The 25428-nt window shown below is 39.3% G+C and overlaps 1 protein-coding gene across 4 annotated transcripts; it reads right to left on the reverse strand.

Moving 5' to 3' along the window:
* Positions 1 to 745: 745 nt before the first annotated feature.
* Positions 746 to 18862, reverse strand: LOC114054161 (transcription factor 24-like). 4 transcript variants are annotated; one of them, XM_027877316.1, is made up of 4 exons: positions 18472 to 18862; positions 16754 to 16957; positions 15938 to 16367; positions 746 to 2658 (listed from the first exon to the last, which is right to left on the reverse strand). In XM_027877316.1, exons 2-4 carry the CDS (start codon positions 16813 to 16815, stop codon positions 2545 to 2547), a joined length of 606 nt encoding a protein of 201 aa, XP_027733117.1. In that variant the 5' UTR covers positions 16816 to 16957; positions 18472 to 18862; the 3' UTR covers positions 746 to 2544. The 4 variants fall into 4 exon arrangements, with proteins under 4 accessions (XP_027733117.1, XP_027733118.1, XP_027733119.1 ...); XM_027877317.1 differs by lacking the exon at positions 18472 to 18862 and adding an exon at positions 18013 to 18058; XM_027877318.1 differs by lacking the exon at positions 18472 to 18862 and adding an exon at positions 17349 to 17484.
* Positions 18863 to 25428: the final 6566 nt, after the last annotated feature.

The following is a 25428-nucleotide window of genomic DNA, read 5'->3' on the forward strand; positions in this document are numbered from 1 at the left end:
CATGTATATATGTACGTATTTGTGTGTGTGTATATATATAGTGTATATATACACATATAAATCTATATGGGTATGTGTGTGTGTATGTGTGTATACTAAAGGAATCCTTGTGATGGTGTTTTCTACCATTCCCCCCACCCTCCATAGGCACACCTCTTAATTTGCGCCTAGGTAGTGATTGACATTGTGTGCTCCACCCACCTTCCCATGACTGTTTCACCTTCTAGAATGCCCAAGCCTGGACCTTGAAATAGGTAGAAATCTAGCCCATCATCCAGTGGCAATGCTAACCTCCTTTGATAAACTTTGTCATTTAGCAACAAGCAGCATTTTTAAATGACAAAGCTTACATAAAATGTTTAACAGCATGATTTAAAAAAAAAAGTTTCATGAACCCTGTACCAATTCTATTAAACATTTGTTTTAAAATGAGGTAAATCCAGAACTGAGAATTTTTTTTAAATATGATATCAGTTATCATTAATAGCAAACCATACCCTCGAAGCTGTCTCTGGTGGTTGATATTTGATTTTTAGGTGAGTAGCTTTAGAAATGTGTTTGGACAGAAACATATAGTGAGTCAACTAGTTATTATAATTACATGATCTTTAATATACTGAATTCCTTTAAACAAAAAGCAGATTCCTCCTGACACTTTTATAATAAGCTTTCATATTGAGAAGTTAAACCACATTTGATTACATTTTTATTCCAATGCTACATAAAATGTATGGGAATTTATACACGTGCAATATTTAAATATACATATATTATCACTACATTTAATCATCTAGGAAGAATTTTATTATGTTATGTATTTTTTACAAGACAATATTTGAGTCACTTTTGAAGTAACATACATTCACATTTAAAAATGTAAAATCACAAAGAAATTTAGGTGCTGCAAGACCATCTTTAACCAGCTCCTTATTCATATGCCCAGGATGCCTAAAGAAAATGAAGAGAAGGAACAAACCAGATGTGTGTGCTTAAAATATTTCTCTACTGTGCAATGAGAGCCAGTGGTTTAAAAGCCCAAGACTGTCAACAAACAAAAAGGATTTTGTAGGTTTAAAAGAGAGCACAAAGGAGCTTGGGTAGGAAAATGGGAATAGGAATGCACTAAACAGATTCCCGTAGGTGCTATTTTTCTCAACAAAATCCCCTAACAAATCATGGTATTTTTACTATTATCTTAGCTCTTCCCAGATTATGAGACTCTATTTTCTGGTTCTGTTCCTTCTCTTGGTCCCGGTAGAAAATTGAAACCAGTGACTAGATTGACACAGAACTGCTACATCACATTATGACAATTCCCATTATCCCAGCCCCCATCTGTAAGTTTTAATCAAGCACTTACTATGTAGTACCAAAGCAAGATCCTAGCCCTGCTTTAAAGGATTTGCAGCATCCTCAAGGGAGTGGGTCATTTCTAGTACTTTTCTACCTGGACCAAACAATACCCTCAGCAAGAAACTGCCTGCCTTATTACAAGTAACTTGGGGGTCTTTTACCTGTTATGTTTTAAGGGGTTCTCCAAGCATCTTTCCCTCTGATGCCTAACATCTTAATATTAAGTATTCATTTTCTGAGGTGGGGTAGGGTAAGGTAGTGGTTAAGTGCCAAAGACAAACATTCCCTATGCCACAATTTTGCCTAGGACCCTTTTGTCTCTAGAGTAGACAGTAAAAATCTTATAGTTCATTAGATCCAGACTCCAGGGACGTTCCAGACGGGAGGTCTCCAGGCAGGGCCTCCTGCATCAAAACCCACCTTCTCTAGGAGAACCTCAGGGAAATAGGATCAGGAGGGATGGAACTATCAAGAAGGAAGGGAATGTTATATAGCCAGTGCCACAAAGTAGAAATCATGTTGGTATGGAGCTTTGACCACTTGGAAAGATAGGAAACTATCCATGAAACCACTGGGAGCATCACCAAACTGCCACCTAGACAGCATACTGTCAACAAGGTGGGCTTTCACTGGAAGAAACAGCTAGAGATGGAGATCTCTGTGTCCTCATTAGACCTGAAATTTTTTTCACTTCAAATATACCCAGTGATAATGAACAAACTGATTTCTATATCATATTTGATTGAAATATTTTACTGGATCGCTCACAGCCAATAATCATTCTTCAAAAAAATTGGAGTGACAGTGAACTACGGACACAACTTGTCATTGAGTAAACACGCCAAATTTTTATTTGTCATATATAATACAGTTAGTGGAATTTGTGTGTGCATGTGTATAACATATATATACAAACAAATAAATACATATTTTATTGTATATGAATCTTAGTTGCTTTGTAAATGCTATGTATTGTACTAGGTTATGGTAGCTAACACCAAATAGAGGATTTTATTAGAATAATGATTTAATTTCACATCTACTTAGCTTGGAAACAAAAAGTGGAGCACCAGTATGTAGTATCATTCACAAACTTTGAGAAATTATAATTGCTATTGTCTAAAGATATGTATTCAATACATCTTTCTAATAAATAGAAGTTTCTTGCTACTTTACAAAGCAGAAGGGAGACTAAGGTTGTGAGTCTGCTGGGGCATCTCCTGGTTTGGGTTTTTCTTCTAGCACAGAATGACTCAGAAACTGGCCTGTGGCACCAATGTATAATCTTGATCGCATGGGCCATTTCTAAAAAAAAAAAAAAAAAGAATATTCAAATGAGATTCAAAATGTCATCATTTATATATTTAATTTGCTTACTGATTCCTGCAATAAACAGACCAATTCAATAACCCTGAAAGAAAAATGTTCATTTTGGGAAACTTTTTCAACACAAATATTTATCATTTTTTTAACCCTCCCTTCACTATTTAACCCCCACCCCCTCAACTAAACTATATACACATGTATTTACAGATGTACACCAAGATGTTTTCATTTTAAATCTCATTATATTTGCTATTGGTCTGAGGGGCAGCATGGTATACTGGATAGAGAATTGACCTTACCAGGAAGACACAGTTCATGCCCTGCCTCTGACTCATACTGGCTGCATGACCTTTGCATACATATTTAACCTCTTAGAGCTCTAGGCAACTCTCAAAGATTATAAATTGCTGAGAAAGTACTAACTTTATTTGGTAGAGGGACTTTCCTTATCTGAGAATTCCCTTTGCCCATGACATCACAGGTCTAGTCCATATTCCTAAATCTGGTCTAAAACTTCAGTTTAGATACTGCTTTAAAAATAACCATCTAGGACAGGGGGTGGGGATGAGAGGAAGAGAATAGCCCAGGCCTGTAACTCCTTTCATTGGAGAGTCTGAGGCTGGTAGATTGCTTGGGTTTGATAAGGACAAAGTGATTAGGTGATCACACTGAGTCTGGCACCAATATGGTGGTCCCCCAAGAACATTGCTAAAAATATTGCTAAAAAACAAAAAACAAAAAACAAAAAAAACCACATTTGCCTAAAGAGAGACAAACCAGACCAGGTCACAAACTGAGTAGGTCAAAACCTCCATGCTGATCAGCAGTGAGGTCTGGCCCATGAGAGACTGCTATATTTGCAGCCAAAATAAGATAGAGATCCGATCTCAAAACAAACAACAACAATAACAACAAAATCTAACAAAACACCACCAACAATTCTTTTTAAAAAACTATACATGGGGGCGGAGCCAAGATGACAGAGGGAAAGCAGTGACTGTCTTGAGCTCTCTCCCAAAGCCCTCCAAATACCTAAAAAAATGGCTCTAAACAAATTCTAAAGCAGCAGAACCCACAAAAAGACAGAGTGAAACAAATTTCCAGCCAAAGACAGCCTGGATGGTTGATTGGAAAGGTATATCACGCTGGGTGGGGAGAGGAGCGCAGTTCGGCGTGGGTACGCAGGCTGCAGCAACCCTGGAGCAGGCCTCAGAGGGCTGAATCGTGGGCAGCTGTGGTGGTTTCCAGACTTCTCAACCCAGGAACACCAAAGACAATGTGGAAGGTCAGTGGGAAAAGTCTGTGACTGCGGTGAGAGAGGAGCTAGATCTCAGCCGCAAGTCTGGAGAACAGCCTGGGGCAGCAACTGTTTCCTGAGCTTCAGGCCCACAGACTGAGGGGGAATCAAGTGGCTGATCAGAGGGGGATTGCAAGGATCTCTTTGCCAGGGCTGAGGCAGGAATCTCTTGCTTTGCCCATGCTTGGATCTGGGTCACAGTTCTGAGGGGCGGTCCTGGGGCAAGGAGGAACGCTGGTGTAGTGAAGCTTGTTGTGGCTGTGGAGAGGAAACTCCTCGCCCCTTATCATACCACCTTGGAAGAACTGAAAATTTACAGGTCCCTAGACGTATCTCTGAAAACAGCTGTACAAACCCCCGAAGCTTGGGACAGTACACTCGTCACATTGGAAGCAGACTTTTATCTTAACAAAGAGTTTAAAATGCAAGTAATTGTCCAGGATCATGAGTAAGCAGTGCAGAAAGAGTCAGACTATATTATCTTACTTTGGTGACAAAGAAGATCAAAACATACAACTAGAAGAAGACAACAAAGCCAAAGCCCCTATATCCAAAGCCTCCAAGAAGAATATGAATCAGTCCCAGGACTTGGAAGATCTCAAAAGGGATTTTGAGAAGCAAGTAAGAGAAGTAGAGGAAAAACCGAGAGTGATGCAAGAAAATCATGAAAAACAAAGCTTGCTAAAGGAGACCCAAAAAAATACTGAAGAAAATAACACCTTAAAAAATAGCCTAACCCAAATGGCAAAAGAGGTCCAAAAAGCCAAGGAGAAGAATGCCCTAAAAAGCAAAATTGGCCAAATGGAAAAGGAAGTCCAAAAGCTTACTGAAGAAAATACTTCCTTAAAAATTAGAATAGAGCAATTGGAAGCTAGTGACTTTATGAGAAATCAAGACAATGTAAAACAAATCCAAAAGAATGAAAAATTAGAAAACAATGTGAAATATCTCATTGGAAAAACAACTGACCTGGAAAATAGATCCAGGAGAGAGAATTTAAAAATTATTGGACTATCTGAAAGCCATGATCAAAAAAAGAGCCTAGACATCATCTTTCAAGAAATTATCAAGGAAAACTGTCCTGATATTTTAGAACCAGAGGGCAAAATAGAAATAGAAAGAATCCACCAATCTCCTCCTGAAAGAGATCCCCAAAGGAAAACTCCTAAGAATATCATGGCCAAATTCCAGAGTTCCCAGGTCAAGGAGAAAATATTGCAAGCGGCCAGAAAGAAACAATTCAAGTATTGTGGAAACACAATCAGGATAACACAAGATTTAGCTGCTTCTACATTAAGGGACCACAGGGCATGGAATATAATATTCCAGAGAGCAAAGCAGATAGGATTACAACCAAGAATCACCTACCCAGCAAAACTGAGTATAATCCTGCAGGAGAAAAAATGGTCATTCAGTGAAATAGAGGACTTTCAAGCATTCTTGATGAAAAGACCAGAGTTGAATAGAAAATTTGATTTTCAAATACAAGACTCGAGTGGAACATGAAGAGGTAAACAGGAAAGAGAAAATCATAAGAGACTTATTAAGGTTGAACTGTTTACATTCCTTCATGGAAAGATGATATTTGTAACTCATGAGACCTTTGTCAGTATTAGGGTAGTTGGAGGGTAAAAAATTATATGTACGTATATATAAATATAAATAGATAGATAGAGGGCACAGGGTGAGTTGAAAATGAAGGGGTCATATCTGGAGAATAAAATTAAGGGGTGAGAGAGGAATATGCTAGGAGAAGGAGAAAGGGAGAGGTAGAATGGGGTAAATTATCCCACAGAAACAAAACAAAACAAAACAAAAAACCAGAAAAAAAAGGCTCTGACAGTGGAGGGGAAACGGGGGAAGGTGAGAGGGAATGAGTGAATCTTATTCTCATAGAATTTGACTTAAGGAGGGAATAACATACACACTCAATTGGGTGTGGAAATCTGTCTTACCCTAGGAAAATGGGGGGGGGAGGGACAAGAGAGTAGGGGGATGATAGAGAGGAGGGCAGATTGGGAAAGGAGGTAATCAGATGTAAATACTTCTGAGGAGGGTCAGGGTCAAAAGAAAGAATAGAATAAATGGGTGGGCAGGATAGGATTAAGGGAAATAGAGTTAGTTTTTCACAGCATGTCTACTATGGAAGTATTTTGCATAACTGCACATATATAACCTATATTTAGTTGCTTGCCTTATCAATGAGGGTGGGTGGGGAAGGAGGAAGGGAGAAAATTTGGAACCCAAAGTTTTAAAAACATGTTTAAAAAAAATGTTTTCACATGCAACTGGGAAATAAGAAATACAGGAAATGGGGTACAGAAATCCATCCTGTCCTACAGGAAAATTGAAGGGGAAGGGGATAAGAGAAGGGGGGGAGAGATAGAAGGGAAGGCAGACTAGGGGAAGGGGTATTTAAAATGCATACCATCTTGGGGTGGGGGGAAGGGTGAGATGGGGTGAAAATTTGGTACTCAAAATCTTGTGGAAGTAAATGTTGAAAACAAAAAATAAATAAAAATTACCATAAAAAATTTAAAAAATAAAAAACTATACATGATAAAATCTATACAATACCAAAGCATTATAATGAAAAATTTAATCATCCAGATGTCTTACCTACTTAATAGCAAGCATCGTATAATTGTAAAGATCAGAATGTCTGTTGTTGAGTTATTAACCACTTGAGTGATTACATTTTCTATCTTTTAGCCAACTGTATCAGAATTATTTAGATATTGTTTATACATTGTTGTTATATCTATATTGATTTCTATTAATGTTATTTTAAAAATCCATTCAAACCATATAATTTAACTCTCTCCATCCTAAAGAGATTTAACAATGAAATTTTTAAAAAATGTTACAAGGCCCTTTGGACTACAAGGCCCATAATGGCAGCATTGCCAAGCAGACGACTGAACTTGGAGTCAGAAAGACCTGGATTTGAATTTTATTTCAAACACTCATTGGCTCTATGACTATCAGAAAGTCACATAAATTCTCTGAGCCTCGGTTTCCTCATCTCAAGAGAGAGAATAATACTTGTGCTTCCTGTCTCACAGAGCTTTTGTAAGACTCAGATAAGCTGCTCTGCAGATTATTTTTATTAAAAGAATCATCTCAGAAGAAATATTTTACCCATAATGTAATGTGACTTGAAATAATCTATGCCTTTAGTATCCTTCATGAATATAATTTTTGAAGAGTTTTCTAGCTATGTTATTTTTTCATATGTCACCGAAAAATAGGACGCTAAATGTAGCAGTAGGGAACACTGAGCAGAAATAAGATACTTTTGTTCTTATGCCAAATGAGTGGCACAAAGTTCATGCTACTATTATTTGTCACTATCATTTCTCCAGTTATGACACAGAATTGTGTTGTTTATGTCATGTAAAGGTGCCCTCAACTCCCATGATATTACTTAGTCTGATTCTACTAAAATGTAAAAACATATACAAAAACGTGAAAATTAGTTTGACACACATTTCCAGATACAGTCTACGTAATAGACTGTACAAAGTATGACAATAAAATATTTTTAGGCTTCAAGGAAGCAGCTTTCAGTAGAACGTAGAGTGCTGAGGATAGAGTCAGAAAGACTCCTATTTCAAATATTTACTAGCTGTGTGACCCTGGGAAAGTAAGTCACTTAGCCTCTATCAGCTTCTCTTTCCTCATCTGTAAAAATTGAGATAATTATAGCATCTACCTCACAGGGCTGTTGTGAGGATCAAATGATATATGTAAAGTGCTTTGCAAACCTTAAAGCACTATATAAATGCTAGTTATTATTAGTATTATGTGTCTTATGAAAATCAGTCCTATTATTTCCTGGTCCCATGGCATACATCTGTATCTACACCAAGGCCCCCACTCTGGAGCTATCACCAGGGACACCAGTACTTGGCAATGTAATTTACCAAATATTCAAGCACTTATGATGTATTAAGCTCTAAGCTAGGGATAAGAACACACAAAAGGACAGGAATAACACGGCTCAACAGTGAATGAAAATAGATGCTTAATCAGTGCCTTAAACTAGACATTAGGAGGCCTGGGTTCTAGACCTCCACCACTCACTGGTTCTGTTGTTACTTTGGCAAAGTGACCATATCTCTCTGATCCTCAGCCTTCTCATTTGTTTTTGTTTTTTGCTTTTCTTTTTTTTTTTTAACAATTACATGTAAAACTAACTTTTTAACTTTTTTTTTTAAATTTTGAGTTCCAAATTCTCTGTCTGTCTCCCACTCCCACACCCCCAAGATGATAATTTGATATAGGTTACACATGTGCAGTCATGCAGAACATATTTCCATATTAGTCATATTGTAAAAGAAAATACAGACTAAAAATTTTTTTAAAGCCCACACAAAAAAGGAAAAGTAGTGTGCTTCGATCTGCATTCAGACTCCGTCAGCTCTCTCTCTGGAGGTGTCATATGAGTCCTTTGAAATTATCTTATATTGCTGAGAACGGTTAAGTCATTCACAGTTGATCATTGTTCTTTGAGGGCAGATGCTGTTTTTATTTTTGCCTCGGTAGTCCTAGTAGGTAGGGCAATGCCTAGCACATAGTAGGAGCTTGCCCATTGATTGGTCTTCTCATTTTTCATTACATTTGTATGCCCACATCTGCTTAGTCATTGCCCAATGGATAGATATCTACTTTGTTTCAAACATTGCTTTTAGCTCCAGCACAGTTTGTAGTATTTTTTTTTTTTTGTTGAGTCAGTTCAGTTGTGTCTAACCACATTTGGGGTTTTCTTGGCAAGGGTGCTCAGTGGTTTGCCATTTCTTTCTCCAGACCATTTTATAGATGAGAAAACTGAGGCAAACAGGGTTAAGTGAGCTGCCCAGGGTCCCACAGGTAGCATCTGTGTCTGAGGCCGCATTTGAACTCATGAAGATGACACTTCCTAATTCTGGGCCACCTCGCTGTCCGTCATATAGCATAGAGCAGGTATTTAATAAATGCTTAGTGATTGAAAATAATAGCAAAAAAAAACCCAAAACAACCCAATATGATCAAATACAATGTTTGCTGTTTGGCATTGAAAGCTCTTCATAACCTTGATATCTCTCCAGTCTTACATTTTTACTTTTCTTTGCCCACTCTACAGTGGCGATTACCTGCTTATTATTCCTTGTGCAGGACACTCCATACTTTTGCCTTGGCTGTCCCCCATACCTGGAAAGCCCTCCTTCTTTCCCTCTGTCTCTTAGCTTTCTCTGGCCTCCTTCAAGATTCAGTTCAGATCCCACCTTCTGCAGAAGGCCTCCCCCTGTCCCTCCAACACCCCTACCCCAGGCTCTTCCCTTCTGAGATTTCCTTCTGTCTCTTCTTTACAAATCATGTAATGAGTTAGCTGGAAGAGTTCTCTTCCTGAGTTCAAATCCGGCCTCAGACACTTACTGGCTATGTGACCTTGGGCAAGTCCCTTAACCCTATGTGCCTCAGTTTCCTCACCTGTAAAATGAGCTGGAGAAGGAAATGGCAAATTACTTCAATATATTTGCCACGAAAACCCAAATGGGGTCACCAAGAGCTGGACACAACTGAATAATAACAACAAAACTGGTTATTTACATGTTGTCTCCCCCAATTACAAGTGAGCTCTTTGAGGACTGGGATTATTTTCACTTTTCTTTGTAACACCAGTGCTTAGCAAAATGTCTGGCATATAGTAAATGCTTAATAAATCTTTGTTTTTTATTTCATTTAATTGATTGAACTGATCATGAACCAGAAATGTGGGAACCTTACCAGACATTTTGAAGAAAATGAATTGGCTACTTTGGCTAGTTTTTGTCAGCATGATGCTAAAATAACCAATTGATTTCACTCTTCAAATGATTATTTAGCATCATTTTGAGAAGCAGCAGAAGGATGTGGTATCATGGAAAGAAAGCTGCATTTGGAGGCAGAAAACCTGAGTTTGCATTTTGTTAGCTGCAACTGCCAACTACAAATCACTTCTGGGAGCCTTAGTCATCTCGTATGTACGATGGAGATAATATTTGTATTACCTTTCTCAAGCAGTTGTTGTGAAGTTCAAATGATGTAATGTAAAGGTGTCACACACTTTAAAATCTATATACACGTAAATGAAAGAAATGAGCACAATCCCAACAGGAATTTTTCCTGGAAAGACATACACTATTTTGAAATATAGCATATCCCTAATTGAGAGGCAGTCTGGTAGAGTGCTTCAAGGGCCAGATTGAATCTGGGGGAGCTAGGTTCAAGATCTGCTTTTAACACATACTATGGGATTTGGGGATTCTGGACATTTAACCTCTCAATGCCCCAGGCTACTTTCTCAGACCATAAAATGCAAAGTAGTTGCTGCTCTGAATTAGCAGAGGAAGTTTCCACAATTATTTCTCTAATTATCCAGAACTCAACCTAAGTGTTTAAATATTTGGAAGTGTTTATGCACTGCACTTTTAGATGAGACAAATGGCAAATTTAAAAAACCCAACGAATTAATATCTTTAATTTGCCAGAAAAATTAACCTCTAGGAACATGCCTCTAGGCATAGCTTATATCTTCTATATCACAAATCTGGCATTTCTACCATAAGAATTCTTCCACTTTTTGTCAGTTGTAGGCTATCTCCTATAGTGCTATTCTCGTAGTAGGTGCATTGAATTGAATTGATGGTTGACTAGTGATGGCTATGAGATTGTCAAGAATCAAGAAAAATAATTCATCTTCATCTCCCTGTACTTACTTTACTAGGGATACAAAATGACTCACTCACATTCGTTATGGTTTATAGAAGAGAGCTCAGAAAACCCGGAAATTCAGGTAAATAAAACTTGTCTAATCCTTAAGCATTCCAGCTAATGGCTTGGATTGAGTATTTAAGATATTCTAAAACCAAAATTCATAATAGTTTATTTCAAGTCTGTGTGTCAAATTTTTCTGCTCAGAACCCCCAAAGTGTTTAGTTTGTTCCCTTCTTTATATTACAGCTGTTGAGGTATTTTTCTCATCTTCCCAGCTAGAAAAATAGCTCTTTTAGGGAAAGAGATGATCATTCATTTCTTTTCTCCTGGAAGATCTAGCACAATGTAAGTACTTAAGCCTCAATAAATACTTGTTGAATGGGTGAACCTATTGCAAAATCAATTTTTGTGTTAATAACAAATAACTATTGCTAGTCAGCAAAACTCAGCAGTTTCCTTATGAAATAATACAAGTGAATTAAGGAAAGAAAAAAAAACTCCATTCTGCTAAATATCAATGACTAATGTTACAGGGCTACAAAAATTTTTTGGTGTATAGAATGAAAATTAAAACAACTTGAATTTTTTCTAAAATTATAAGGCAGTATGATAGTGCAGGGGGCAGCTAGGTAGAGCAGTGGATAGAGTGCCAGACCTGAGTTCAAATGTGGCCTCAGATACTAGTTGTGTGACTCTGAGCAAGTCACTAGTTAACCCTGTTTGCCTCAGTTCTTCATCTGTAAGATGAACTGGAGAAGGAAATGGTAAACCACTCCAGTATCTTTGCCAAGAAAACCCCAAAAGTTAGACATGACTGAAATGATTGAACAATAAAAATAACAAAGGATAGTACATGAATGTGAAATGATTATTGTATGAGGACAAAGATAACAACCAATTCCATCAAAAAAAACCCCATTGATTTGCTAAATGTCTCCACGGTGCTAGGTCCTGGGTATATAAACCTGGGTATATAAATACTCTCGAGGACCTAACATTTTATTGTTAAAGATGATCAGCACATGCATAAATAAACAAGAAAAAAAAATCTTTTGAGAGGCAACTTTGGCAGTGACAGAAATAGAAAGTAGAATCTGGAGTTAGGTGATCTGAATTAGATTCCCAACTCTGACACTAGCTTTGTCACTCTGGGAGTCACTTAAGTTCTCTGTCCTCAGTTTTCTCATCTGTAAAATGGAGATAATACAGGGTGACCCAAAAATCTTAGTGCAGTTTTTAACTATTGGAGCTTAAAACTGAACTAAGATTTTTGGGACACTCTACTTCAGAGGCAATTTCTGGTTCTGGTTCTGATACTGCCTCTTCAAATCCTGACACACACTTGCTGTGTAACCATTGCCAAGTCACTTAACTTTTCAGTATACCAGACATCTCTCTTAAATTATGTATTACAGATGAGTTGCAGATTTCTGTAAATGGAAGAAAGATTTCACAACAATGAAATCACAAGTTTAGACCACATTACTTCCTACCTCACAGGATTGTACTGAGGAAAACATTGGCTAAATGTTTGCTATTACAGTAAATTATATTGTGCACAGGGATATGCTTAATGGATACTTTTAATTGTTATTTAAATGTACTTGATATTAAAATAAACTTTGTTTTAGACTACATAGCAAATGCCATTATATTATGTCTAAAAATGATACGGTTGCATAATAGTCCAAGTATATATGGAAACAGTACAATGTAATATTATAATTCCTTTATGAATAACTTAATGAGTCTTTAATTTGTACTCTCTTGGAATGCTTATGCCTGAGCTTCTTTTCCCCCTTCCTTCAAACAAACAAAATATCTCAAGCTTCTATACTTAAAAACAGAAATGGCTTGAGTTTACCAGTCTCTTTCATTCCATTTATATAGTGCCCTTTTGTCAAAACTTACCAATATTTTGAGGCCACTAGTGGTGGCTCTTCTCCGCAGCATATTGTAGTGATTATTAAAGGCTCAGTTATTACTTATTTCTGGTTGGACCCTGACAGTTGATGGGTGTGAAACCGATCAGACAGGAAGATCAAGTTCCTGTTCACTGATTGTAAAATATCATTATGAATAATTTATCGGTTCCCTTCTTCCTCTGAACATTGAATTCAACACCAAACTGAAAATTACAGAATATTTTAAACTGTTGACTTTAACTGTTTTACTAAAAGAATTCATTTGAAATAACAAAACTGAAATTTTAAAAATTAAACTTGGGAAAACCCATGAAGAAGACATATTCTTGACAATTACTTAGATAAAGGCTTTTAAAAAGATGTATCAATAAGGGAAAGAGTAGGATTCACTGTCTAAATATAATGAATCAGTAACATTTTACTGAAAAGCTGTGGTCTTTTTTTGGATATGTAATTATGGTATTTAGAGAATTATTTTGGCTTATTTTACAAAGGAATACAATTGTGCTGTAGAATATTTGTGCCACAGAAAGTTTGAAATTTCAAAAAAAAAATTGGTCCCATGTGTCTAAAATATGTTTTAGCTTGTTACATTGATGTCATAAATAAACATCACAACTCTTCCAAATCATTCATTCAATTTTCTCCTGAATTGATAGGAATACTAATGTTCTGGTGTAAACTACTTTTAGAGTTTTTACTATACTTGCTGCTCCACACTTCATGAAAATGTCTTTTTTAACCTATAGAGCTTCTTGGAAAAAAAATGAAAATGATACCATCTGAATTTTTCTAATACGTTTTATCAGAAAAAGTGAGATAATTTGTATTTTTAAAAGATGGAATATGTGGAGGACATCTCTGTTTATACCCAATGTAGCATCTACACCTTGTGTAGACTGTGTTGTCCTCTAGCATGGCTGGTACTGTAGTATCATCACTGATGGTTGATGAAGGACTGGAGGTCCCCACTCTTAATGATACTTTGAAAGATATGTGACAGTTGAGGAAAGGGTGAATAATCTGTGATATATGAATGTTATGGAATGCTATTTTGCTGTAAGAAAGAAGGGAACAGACAATTTCAAAGACATATGGGAAGACTTATATGAATTGATGCATGGTAAAATGATTAGAACCTGAAGAACAAGTTATACCAACTGTACTCAAACTTTCTGGTCTCAAGACCCTTTACACTCTTAAAACTTATTGAGGATTCCAAAGAGCTTTTGTTTGTGTGGGCTATATCTAGTGAAACTTACTTTATTATAAATTAAAATATCTTAGTATTATGATGATAATAGCTTTGACCTCAGGGACCCCTTGAGAGAGTCTTGAGTATAATTGGGGGGGGGGGCTAGATCATACCCTGAGAGCAACTGATTTATATTATAACATCTTTTTTATAAAAACAAACAATTTTGAAGATTTTAATAAACTGATCAACAATGAAATGAGCAGAAACAAAAGAACAATTTATGTAACATGGTAAAAACAAACAAAACAAAAACTTGTAAAGCTATGATCTATGATCTATGATCAATTCCAGTGGAGAGATGATGAAACCTCCTGAGAGGTTAATAGATTTTGGATGCAGAGTGAGACATATGTGTGTGTGTTTGTGTAGAGTTAATGATGGAATTTGTTTTCCTTTTCTATATTTTAATGAGGTAAGATGTGGGAGGGAGAGAAAATAGATTTCTATTAATTGAAAAAAAATTTTTTTAAAGTAAAGGAAATGCTACAGCTGTGGAATTTTACTGTGCACTTTCTGATGAGGTCACTATATTATTAGTTTTATTTACTTGTTTTTACTTTGTTAGGAGACCTCTCATGGGGTGGGAAAATCTGTAAATGTTTATAATTGTAAAAACAAAACACATTAATAAAACTTTTTAAAGAAAAAAAAAAGATGTGTGACTTCTTCTGTGTAAGTGTTTTCTCCACCAATAAGATCTCAACTTCTCACCCTTAAATGACTGACGACTTTTCACACAGGAAGATAGGGATGTTTCAATCTGTCCTTGTAGCTTTCCTAATTTGTGTCAGGAATAGCCTGAAATACTAAATGTTAAATGAATTGTGTGTTTTCTGGTTTCTAAAGTGCTACACTAGATAAAGAGAATTTTCTCGGGTAGCTAGGATTTTGCGAATAATATTTCATTTAACTAATGGGAAATTTAAAAGCTTCGATGACATTGTAACCAAAGCACTCAGAAAATGCCACCGTGCAAATAATGTGATATGTAAAAACAAAAACAAAAACAGAACAATTGCGGAAGTTAGAAAACTACAACAAATTGACTTGCCTAGCCGCCGAAGTATATTGGAAACCAATGTCATCTAAAAAGAAATCTAAATCAAAGATGGAAGAATAGCTGAAAAACGTGTTATGAGTCTCTTCCGACGCTAATCGTCTTCAAGACAAGGTGCCTAAGTGCACTTTCCTTAATAAAACGAAAGCAAACAAAACCCTCCCTAAAAGATGGAATGGGAAGGGGTGGTGAGAAAAAGGAGAGCATGGAGAGTGCCTCGTGGGCAATTGGAAGAGATCTTTCAAGAAACTGTCGGTGTTTGAAAACAAAGACATAGGCTCAAAGAAGAGACCTTAGCAAGCACCCAGTCCAACCCTCTCATTTTACAGAGGAAGAAACTGGAAGCCCTGAGAGATTAGCTAAAATAGCTAAACTATTAGATTAAGCTATAAGATTAGCTAGCTAAAACCACACAGCTTCTACGTAGCGGAGACGGGATTCGAGCCATCAGCCCACCGAGATGTTCAAATCAATTACCGTACTTCATAGAGCTCACCGCATAACAACCTATCCCTTACCCAGGCAGTGACATCAGGCTCCTTGTTTGGGGGCAGCTAGGAGCTGACCATAAAAAAGCTTACATACGACCAAGGCGGTAAGGGGAGGGGGTGGCCTAGGATCTGAAGGAGGGAGGTTCCCAGGCTCTGGAAATACAGAAAGCACATATCGAAGAAGCCTGGCAAACATAATGTTTTAACTTTACCCTCTTTGGAAAGCTCTAATATGAACTATTGTTCTAAATTGTACTAAATGTTTCATTCCCCCCCCTTGAAAGGCTGAGATCAAGAGTTAAGAGTAATATCTTATCTAAACTTTGCGTCTCCCCCAATGCAGGGCACCGACCTCTGCACTCATCAGCTGCTTAAAGAAATGTTTATTGAACTGGATTGATTTAGATCGGACGGGACTCGATTGAACTCTGTCGTTCCAAGCAGATCTGGTTTTCAAGCTCCGGGATGGAACCCGGGGCAGCGAGAGCCTACCTTGACCGGATGCAAATAGCCATCGCCTCGCAGAGCGCCCAGCCCCGGGTCTGAGGGCGCGTCCTCCTCGTCCTGAAGGCTGCGGGTGAGGTGGGCGATATAGGTGGTGGCCAGCAACAGCACGTCGAGCTTGGAGAGTTTGGTGTCTGGGGGCACAGAGGGCAGGGTCCTCTGAAGCTCCAGGAAGGCGTGCCTCAAAGTCTGCACCCGACTACGCTCCCGGGCAGCGTTCGCAGCCGCCGGCCTCCCGCTCCCTGCCCGGGGCCCAGGCCCGGGCGCGGCTGGAGAACTGCCAGCGGCGACTGTGGTGGGGAGCGGCGGATCCGACTCGGGGCTGGAGTTGGGCTGGCTGCTTCCAGAGCCGCTGCTGCTGCAGTCCATGGGCGTCTTCTCGGGCACTGAGCTACTTGAGTTACCTGCGAACTGCAACCTGTGACCAGACAGAAACAACAATGAGCTCCGCTTGGGGCCAGTGCCCCCTCTGCCTATCCACAGCCAGGGAAGCAGGAGCTGAAGTGGCAGCTGGACCGGAAGGGAGACAGGCTAGTGGAGCCCTCCTCCCCTCGATGGACATCCATATATTCCCTGACCTCTAGAGAACTAGAGAACTAGTACTAGGCCCCTTCCCGGCGTGCACGGTTTAGGCTTCTGGCTCAGCCAGAAGTTTCTGAACTCGTCAGTTTCCTGGCAAACCCAGGTCCCATCTTATACTCGAAAACATAACTTTTAAATATGCAGCCTGGGGCGTCCAGAGAAAAGCCCAAATTACAAATTCAATCAAACATTCTACCCAGGCACCAGAAAACCACCCAATACCTCAGGCTGTACTTTTCCCGTTGGTTGTTGTCCTTCGTAATCGAAGAGGACCAAAATGACATTAAGGTGTAGGGTCAGTGTTCAGCGTTTCCAGCTATGGCTGATCAAAGCAGTACGAGCTCGGAAGGCTCTACCACAAGTCGGGCACAAATAGTAGGTAGGAACATTTGGTAAGGAGATGTCTCTAAATTTGCCCATCGGGTACTTTGCAGCGAAGGAGATAAGATAGAGATAAATTTAGATAATTTTAATGAGACAATCCCCCCCCCCCCCCCCCCCCGGATCATTTGGCAAGAGACAAACTTCTAGTGAAAAAGTTAAAGTCTTGAACATTTCCTCTCTCCTCCCGGGTAAAAGTGGTCAGCACACTGGCTCTCCAGTGATTATTGAACTTTACCTGAGATAAGGAACTCAGAGGTGTACCCTGCAGAAGGGAAAAACTAAATACTACTGGACACCTAACTCCGGGTTCTGGATAGCTGAGCTTGGTTACACGCTTTAAGTGGAGGGATGGAAGTTATTCCCAGAATGGCGTGCCGTAAACGAACTGTCTAGAGACATAGTTATGGAGTCCCTTGCCTGCTACTATGCTCACCTAATTTAACTCAGTCTCATGCCACTGATAGATATATAATCAATCATCATCTCTGTCATTGCAAGTACCACCGGACTTTATAATCTTAAATAATATTTTGGAAGCTGCCTTTTCATTTCATTCTATTCCCTCCTGCCTCCCTTCCTACAGCTGCTGGCTGGTTTACTTGACTAATGCCTTCCAGGGGTGGGGAACCTTCGGCCTCAAGGCCACGCGTGGCCCTCTAGGTCCTCAAGTGCGGCCGTTTGACTGAATCCAAACTTCACAGAACAAATTTCCCCACTCCTGAGACCAACCAATTACACCCAAATTTAAAAGTACTTCTGAATTTATCGGAGTGTTTCCAAAGCTCTTTCTTACCCGCTGCCTAATGTGTCCCTCTGATTATACCCATTTATTATAGATGAGGAAACTCTCAGAGATGTGAAATAATTTCCCCGAATTCACATTTACAGCTAACAAGAGGCAGATCTGACTTGAAAACTAGTTGCCTCACCCCAGGTTCCTCCTCTCCCTATTACATCCCCTTCCTTTCTGCGGAAAAGCCAAACTCAGTGCATTAAAACAAAATAAACAAAAACAAAAACGCCAACCAATCCAGTCACGGAAACGGGTACTGTAGAATAAAGAGTCAGAGGACCTGGGTTTGTTAATGCAGACTTACTTAGGCAAGTATTTATGTAATCCTGAGCACGTTATTCCGATCCTCAGTTTCCTTATCTGTAAAAGTCCCTTCCAACTGAGTCTATGATCCTATATTCCATCTCCCCGACACCCCGCGCCTGTCTGCCAAAGGAGTGGGCAAGGAAAGGGTAGGGGGTAACCCTCTGACTTTTAGATCATCCCTCTGAGGAAGTACACTCATGCAAGGCTCAGTAAAAAAGGACAGGACCAAAGAAGACTCCCCAGCATCTGTCGCAAGTGGGGAGCCCAGCGAAGCTCAGCCCGGCACAACTCGTGCGGTGCGCTTCCTTGCCTGCCCCAGGGTTCTGGGTCCAGTTCAAGTAGGGCTGGCACCAAAAAAAAAAAAAAAAGAAAGGAGGGAGGGTACGGTCGCCAGAGGGGATCGGGAGAGGGGATGGTCCTCAGGACTTGTTGGACTGCTCTTTGCCCCGCTGCTCACCTTTCTTCCCGGAGCCGTCGGGCGCGCGGCTTTCCTAGAAGGGAGTGGAGAAGGCGCAGCTTGGGTGCTGCAGGTCTGTTCTAGGTCGTTGCCCGTCTGTCCTAGGTAGCGTGTGCTCTGCGAGGGTCGGGTCAAGTCTGCTGGCCCCTCACATTGCAGTTCTGCTGGAGCCTCGGGTCTGGTTGCTGAAACTCTTTATTAATCACTGATGGTCTGGTCTGTCTGTAAATGCGAGGTCTCTCTCCATCCGCCTACAGTTGCAGAGGACTGGGAAATCCACAACTAACTACCTGAGGGTCCCCTTCTCAGGGTTGAAGCCCCTTTCCTGCCTGGAGAGTCATTAATCAAACTGCTGTTGGGTGGGAGGAGGGAGGAAGGGGGAGAATTGGGGGCTCCCACGGCAGTCTGACAGCCTACACATCCCTCCTCCTTCCTCCAGGAGTTAAGCAAATGTGGGGGCGGAGGGAGGGAGGGGACACTAGCTATGGTTGTGGCAAGAGGCGACCATAGTCCACTCACAGCAGTTAGGTTCTTTTCCAGACTCTGCAGCCAAACTTGCGTTGAGGGGAGCCTGCTCAGCAGTATCCAGGGTCCCAAGCCACTTCGAATACTCTTGCCACCCCAGTAGTATACACTCTCACTTTTACTTAGGACACTTGAAAATTCCTTGGAGGACAGAGACTTACACATACAAATCTTAATCAGGTAGTTTCTTGCTACAGCAGGGAGATTTACACTCTCTTTAAAAAAACAAACATATATATGTATGTGTGTATATGTGTATTTACATATATAATATATATGTGTGTGCATACATATATATCTCACAACAAACATGGGCATCTCATTATATAGAGGTATATAAAGAACATAAAAAGGAAATTTGTATATGAAACTGGGCCTTTTTATTGCTCAATTTGAAAAAATTGCTAAGCAGTGTGCTGTAGTAGATAGCCAGTTTCCGACTGGGAAGATGGTATTCTAGACCTGCCTCTGATACATACTGGTGGTGTAAACCTGGACAAATCACTTAACCTCTCAGTGCTCTAGGCAGCTCTAAAGCTCCAAGTTTCCAAGAACATTCTGACTTGCATCAAAAGAGGGAATTTTCTCATTATGGAGTTCCATATACAAATGAAATCACAGGACAATACCAAAAGTGCCCTGCTTGTTAAGGAAAAACAACTCCTCTCTTCTCTGGTTTGCCATTTTAAGCTAGTTGCAAACTGGCCCCTTTCTATTGGAACAGTGTGATTGAAACTACCTTTATACTATCTTTTCAGTATTTTGACAGCTACTCTCTTCAAAGCACTGGGACCAAACATATGCCCCTCACTCAGGCTCCATCTTCCTTCCTTCTTCCTCCACCTCATAAAATACCCTGGCTTCCTTTGGGATCCAGTTCAAGGACCACCTCCTTCAGGAGACCTTTAGCAATCTCCACCTCATCAACTGCCTACACCTCTAAGGCTACCCAACTGTCCATCTTTATTCTGTAGATTACATATATGTAAATATACATACATTTTCATACATACTTATATACATACATTTGTTGTTGAGTTGTTTCAGTTGTGTCTGACTCTCCTTGACCCCTTTTTGTTGTTTTTTTTTTTGGCAAAGATACTGGAGTGGTTTGCTCTTTCCTTCTCCAGCTCATTTTAAAGATGGCAAATAGGGTTAAGTGACTTGGTCAAGGTCACACAGCTAGTAAGTGCTGAGGCCACACTTGAACTCAAGGAAGAGGAGTCTCCTGGACTTCTGGGCCAGGGCTCTACACACTGTACAAGCTAGCTGCTCTCTCTCTCTCTCTCTCTCTCTCTCTCTCTCTCTCTCACACACATACACACACACACACACACACACACACCCCACACACAAAATCACTCACACACATTTAATATATATTATATATGTATATGTACATGTGGTGTATGTATATATACATACATACATGCATTACATACATATGTATGAAGCTATAGCATGCCAAGTGGCCACACCTCAATGGAATGGGCAGATGAGAAGAATTTGTGCCAACAGCTATGAAGCAGGCACTGTGGAGTGCTCAGAGCTTGGTCAGACACTGAAGAAGCCAAGGTCATCCACTGTATTCCAGGCTATCACCAACTTGATTTTTGTCTTGCCACTGGATTTCAATGACTGTAGAAGAGAGAGTGAGGCTGATGACTATGTGCAACTCTGCCTCACTTAAATCTAATTCACAAAGAAGTCAACATCACCTGTGATATCATTGGTCCTCTTTTACAAAAAACAAAACAACTCTCTCTGTGTGTGTATATATATATATATAAACACATATATGTTATCTTCCCCATTACCATGTATGCAGCACCTTGAGGACAGAGACTCTTTTTGCTTTTTCTTTCTATCCCAAGCACTTAGCACAGGTGTTCAATAAATGCTGTGTGTTTTAAAATGTTGTATTGAACTTCCTCTTCCCCTTTTTGCATCACTATTGATATCCACACATTTCTTTCCACAACTCACCCCATCCTCTAAAAAAAAAAAAAAGTCCTTCCTTGTAAACAAATGTGTAATCAAGCAAAGTAGTTTGACTAGTTGAGTTTGAGTATCTGTTTCATTCTGCCTTTGGTCCATCTCCTTTCTACCAAGAAGTGAGAAACATGTTTCATTAATGGTCTTCTGAGGCATGATTTTAATACTTTATTGATCAGACATTTTAAAACTTTCAAAGTTGTTTTCCTTTACATTAATGTATTCTTTATATAAATTGTTCTCCGACTTCTCACTTTACTTCAGCTCATACAAGTCCTTTCAAATTCTTTGAATCTGTAATATTCTATTATATTCAGATGTCATGATTTCTTCAGCCATTTCCCAAATTGATGGGGACCCACTTTGCTTCTCATTCTTTGCTTCTGTAAAAAGTGCTGCTATAAATATTTTTGTGCATATGAGTCCTTTCACTTTGTCTTTCACTTCTTAGGGAGTAAATGCCTAATATGTCTGGGTCAAAATTAAATGATTTTTTTTGTATGGTTCCAAATTGCTTTCCAGAAGGAATGGAATAATTCATAGCTTCACCAATAAGTATGGTAGTCTTCCCAAAGTCCTTCCAGCAACTGCTGTTTTCCACTTTTGTTATCTTTGCCAATCTGACGTGTGAAGTAAAGCCTCAGTTGTTTTAATCTGCATTTCTCTTATTAGTTATTTGAAGAATTTAAAAATATTTGTTGAACTGTTCGATGACCAATTCTGATAGACTTAACTCTTCTCAGCAATATAATCATCTTAGATAATTCCAAAAGACTCAAGATGGAATATACTGGTCACATCCAGAGAAAGAACTATGGAGTCTGAATGCAGATAGAAGTGCACTATTTTCTCTTTTGTGGTTTTTCCCTTTTGTTCAGATTCTTCTTTCACATGACTAATGTGGAAATATGTTCAATGTGATTATACATGTACAGTCTATATCAGATTGTTTGTCATCTTTGGGAGTGGGGAAGGGAGGGAGAAAAAAATTGGAATTCAAAATCTTATAAAAATGAATGTTGAAAAAATATCTTTACATGTAAGTGGAAAAAAATAAAATACTATTAAGGGAAAAGATATTTGTTGGTAACTTGCTTTTCTCCTTTTGAAAACTGTCTGTTTATGTCTTTTGACCTTTTATTTATTAGAGAACTACTTTTATATATTTGTATTCATTCCCATTGGATATATAACACCTCAGCCCCTCTTCCTTCCCTTTTTCTTTTTCCCACTTGGACTATGTGGAATTTTACCTGCCCTCCCTTTCCCTGAATCTGATGAATCAAAAGTGGACTTAGGGTCTTACTGGATGAGATTGAGTTTTAAGTTCCTCAGAAAATAAGTCAAATCATTATCTCTATCAGACAATATAATTATGTGTAAAGGGTAAGGCCAAGAAGGAACTATTGATCAGTAAATCTTACAATAAAGTTGGGTTCACATCTATGTTTAAGGATCCCTGGTACAGTGAAAAGGATTCTGGATTTGGATTCAGAGAACAAGGTTCAAATCCTAGCTCTGACACTTACTACCTGACATGACCTTGGACATTTCTGAATCATTTGGACCTCAGTTTTCTCATCTATAAAATGAAAGGCTGGGCTAAATGACTTCTGAGGACCCTTCCAGCTCTACAGCCACAATTTTTCAGCTGTCTGCAAAGGAAACGGTCTGAAAACCATTAATTTTTTTTCTCATTTAACAAATAGATACTGTGGGACTGCTGTGTGCAAGAGATCATGTGGAATAATGGAATACTAGTTTTTCTAAAATACCACACAAAATTTTTCCCTGTTGTCCAATGAGAGGGAAACTAATTATTATTCTTTTCTCTCTCCCCCATCCCTTCCCACCATGAAAAAGTTTATGCAACATAATCCATTAATTAGTTAATTAATTTAATTAATTAATAAAACAGAGACAGTACTATAATTTGTGTGTAGAACACCTTCTGAACTAACTTCCTCAACCCCCACTTTCATTGGCAACCTGGGTCCCAGAGAGACAGTTGACTGTGAGAGAAATGATTATTAATAAACAATGATTCAGGGAGATACAGAGTTCCCCCCTTTTCTATAGTCCTGATTTTAAAAGTTCAGCCTCTTGAATGACATTGCTGACAAAGAGATTAGACCCATCCTAGGGCCACCACTGTCTCCTGCTCAGGCTTGGATGGGACATACTTCTTTGAATAGATAGCTCCCAAAGCTGGGGGTGGTCTGAGTACAGAGATAGTGTCTCTGTCCAAGAGTGACATGATGTCACTTTCAGCCCCTCATTTTTAATATAGCTCACCTCCTATCGTGTTAACCAGTCAGAGCTGATTGCCACTCCTCTTCCAGAAGTACATATAAGCTCCGAGCACGCCCGTGATTGTCGTTGTTCTTAAGAGAGACAGACAAATGACCATCCTTTTATTAATAAAAGGCTGGCCTTATTAATGAAATGTTTAAATTACTCAGAAAAGATACCTTTTTAATCACTACCACTGCTTCTCCCCTAAGGGTTTTAGTGATAACTGGGAGGGGTTGGGTATTCTGATACTATGATTCATGAGCTCTTATCTGGCATGTTTCCCAAAACAGATTAACTAGATAACATTTCTCCAGTATTAATCAACCACTTGATAGTAGCTTTTATAAAGGGATATACAGAGAAAGTGTAGCAAGGATAAAGGTACAAAAATATCCCCAAACTGGGAGTGCACTCTCCTGTGGGGAGAATAGGCTCAAGTTTAAAGTGGCTGGTAAGAAACATGCCCCCAATCGGTGGTGTACTCTCCCTCCTGAACACATACCAGGCCTTTGGGGAGAGAGGGCTCAGATTTGAGGCTCATAGATACAGAGATACATATGTAGGAAACACATGTGGCCAAGGTGGTAGCTCCTGGCCCCAGGAGTCTTTTTTCCTTCCTTCAAAGTTCCCCACCAAGTTCATTTCTGGGTATGACAGAGATGGACGACTTACTCTTACTTGCTGTAAGACACATTTCACACTGGTCTGTTGCCAGGTTGATTCACTACTAAGTCAAGCCAAGCAGCTCAATCTTCAGGGTTGGATACTCACCAGACTTGACTGTTACAGCTACTAGCACCCTCTGCAATCAGCTCCAGCTGCTGGACCTTTTAGGGCTCTTCTGAACTTTTGAACCTAACATGGTTGTAACCTAGAACCTTCCATCTCTAGACAGTCCTCTGCTTAAGATCAGGAAAGAATAAACACAGAAGACAATAGAAACAGAGGCATCATGTGTTCACACTGACACAGTAGTTCTGTGGGGAGCTACGGTAGGGGCTGCCCCTGGCTCTCCCTCAATCCCGCTCCTCACCTGAAGGCTCACAGAAATTCAGGGCCAAGAAGGAAAAGTACCAAAAAAGGTAGAAGGAGGAGTATATCAGTCCTTATGAATTCAAACTCACTTTCAGCTAGATATTTTCTGGCTCTGACGCCATTTAGAATACTCATCATATGGCACCAGCCTGTTCTGAAAGCAGGCTCCCCAAACCTTAATCATAGGTTTCACAAGTTACCACATTATGAGTCAGAAGCAGGATGAACCCAGGAGTGCCTTGCTCCAAGGCCAGCTCTTTATCCACAACTCTACACAGTTGCCTCCATATTATGAATATTAATCTAATATGGAAACATTTGTCTAGGTTTAGACCATCAGTGATTTTCAAAGAGGAATACCCATTCCTAGACTTTTTTTTTTAGGCAATTGGGGTTAAGTGACTTGCCCAAGGTCACCCAGCTAGTGTCAAGTGTTTGGTCTGAGGCCGGATTTGAACTCAGGTCCTCCTGACTTCAGGCCCGGGGCCATTCCTAGACTTCTTAAGAAATGGGAGGAGGAAAGCAGAGGACAACCTACGAATCTGAGATGGTGAGAGATTCTGTCTGGGTCCTTTTTTTTGGTCTTTGTTGCTAACTTAGCAAACATGGGTAGTTGCTTAATTTTTTAGTGTTCCAGTTTCTTGTATAATTGGGGAGAAAAATAATTTATTCAGCTGGGGGTAGTAAAAATATGCCTGGATTGAGTCCAAAGACCTAAGATCAGATCCTATTTCTGATTCTAGTAAACTCTGACTTTGGTTGCCTCTTTGGGTGACGGATTTCTCCCCTGTAAAATGAAGGGCATGTGAAAAAATTGGACGATCTCTCACATCCCTTTCCAGCTCTAACACTTCTAATTCTGTGAAGCATTTTGATGACTCTGAATTTCAATCTTAGGTACCAGAGAATATTTGATCTCAGGCATGAACTTAATTCCCATTCACCAGTACTAAATAGAAAGGTTTTATGTATAAAGAAACACAAAAACTTTGTTGGTTCAAAATGTTTAATTTCTTTTGGAGTCTATGTTTAAGTTCTTTATTTTTTTAAAGTAAATAGCATAATGGCTAAGAAATAAACCAATCTGATCTTTGAAATAAAAACTTG

Source organism: Vombatus ursinus, unplaced genomic scaffold (genome assembly GCF_900497805.2).
Source record: "Vombatus ursinus unplaced genomic scaffold, bare-nosed wombat genome assembly UNPS02014812.1, whole genome shotgun sequence".
Classification (NCBI taxonomy): domain Eukaryota; kingdom Metazoa; phylum Chordata; class Mammalia; order Diprotodontia; family Vombatidae; genus Vombatus; species Vombatus ursinus.

Excerpts from the sequence above, each read along its gene's own strand:
- LOC114054161 (XM_027877316.1), bottom strand. The coding sequence starts at position 16,815 with ATGTCATTTTGGTCCTCTTCGATTACGAAGGACAACAACCAACGGGAA. Across the intron at positions 16,368-16,753 it reads CGGGAAAAGTACAGCCTGAG|GTTGCAGTTCGCAGGTAACT; the intron begins GTATTGGGTGGT and ends GTCTGGTCACAG. Across the intron at positions 2,659-15,937 it reads GCTATTTGCATCCGGTCAAG|AAATGGCCCATGCGATCAAG; the intron begins GTAGGCTCTCGC and ends TTTTTTTTTTAG.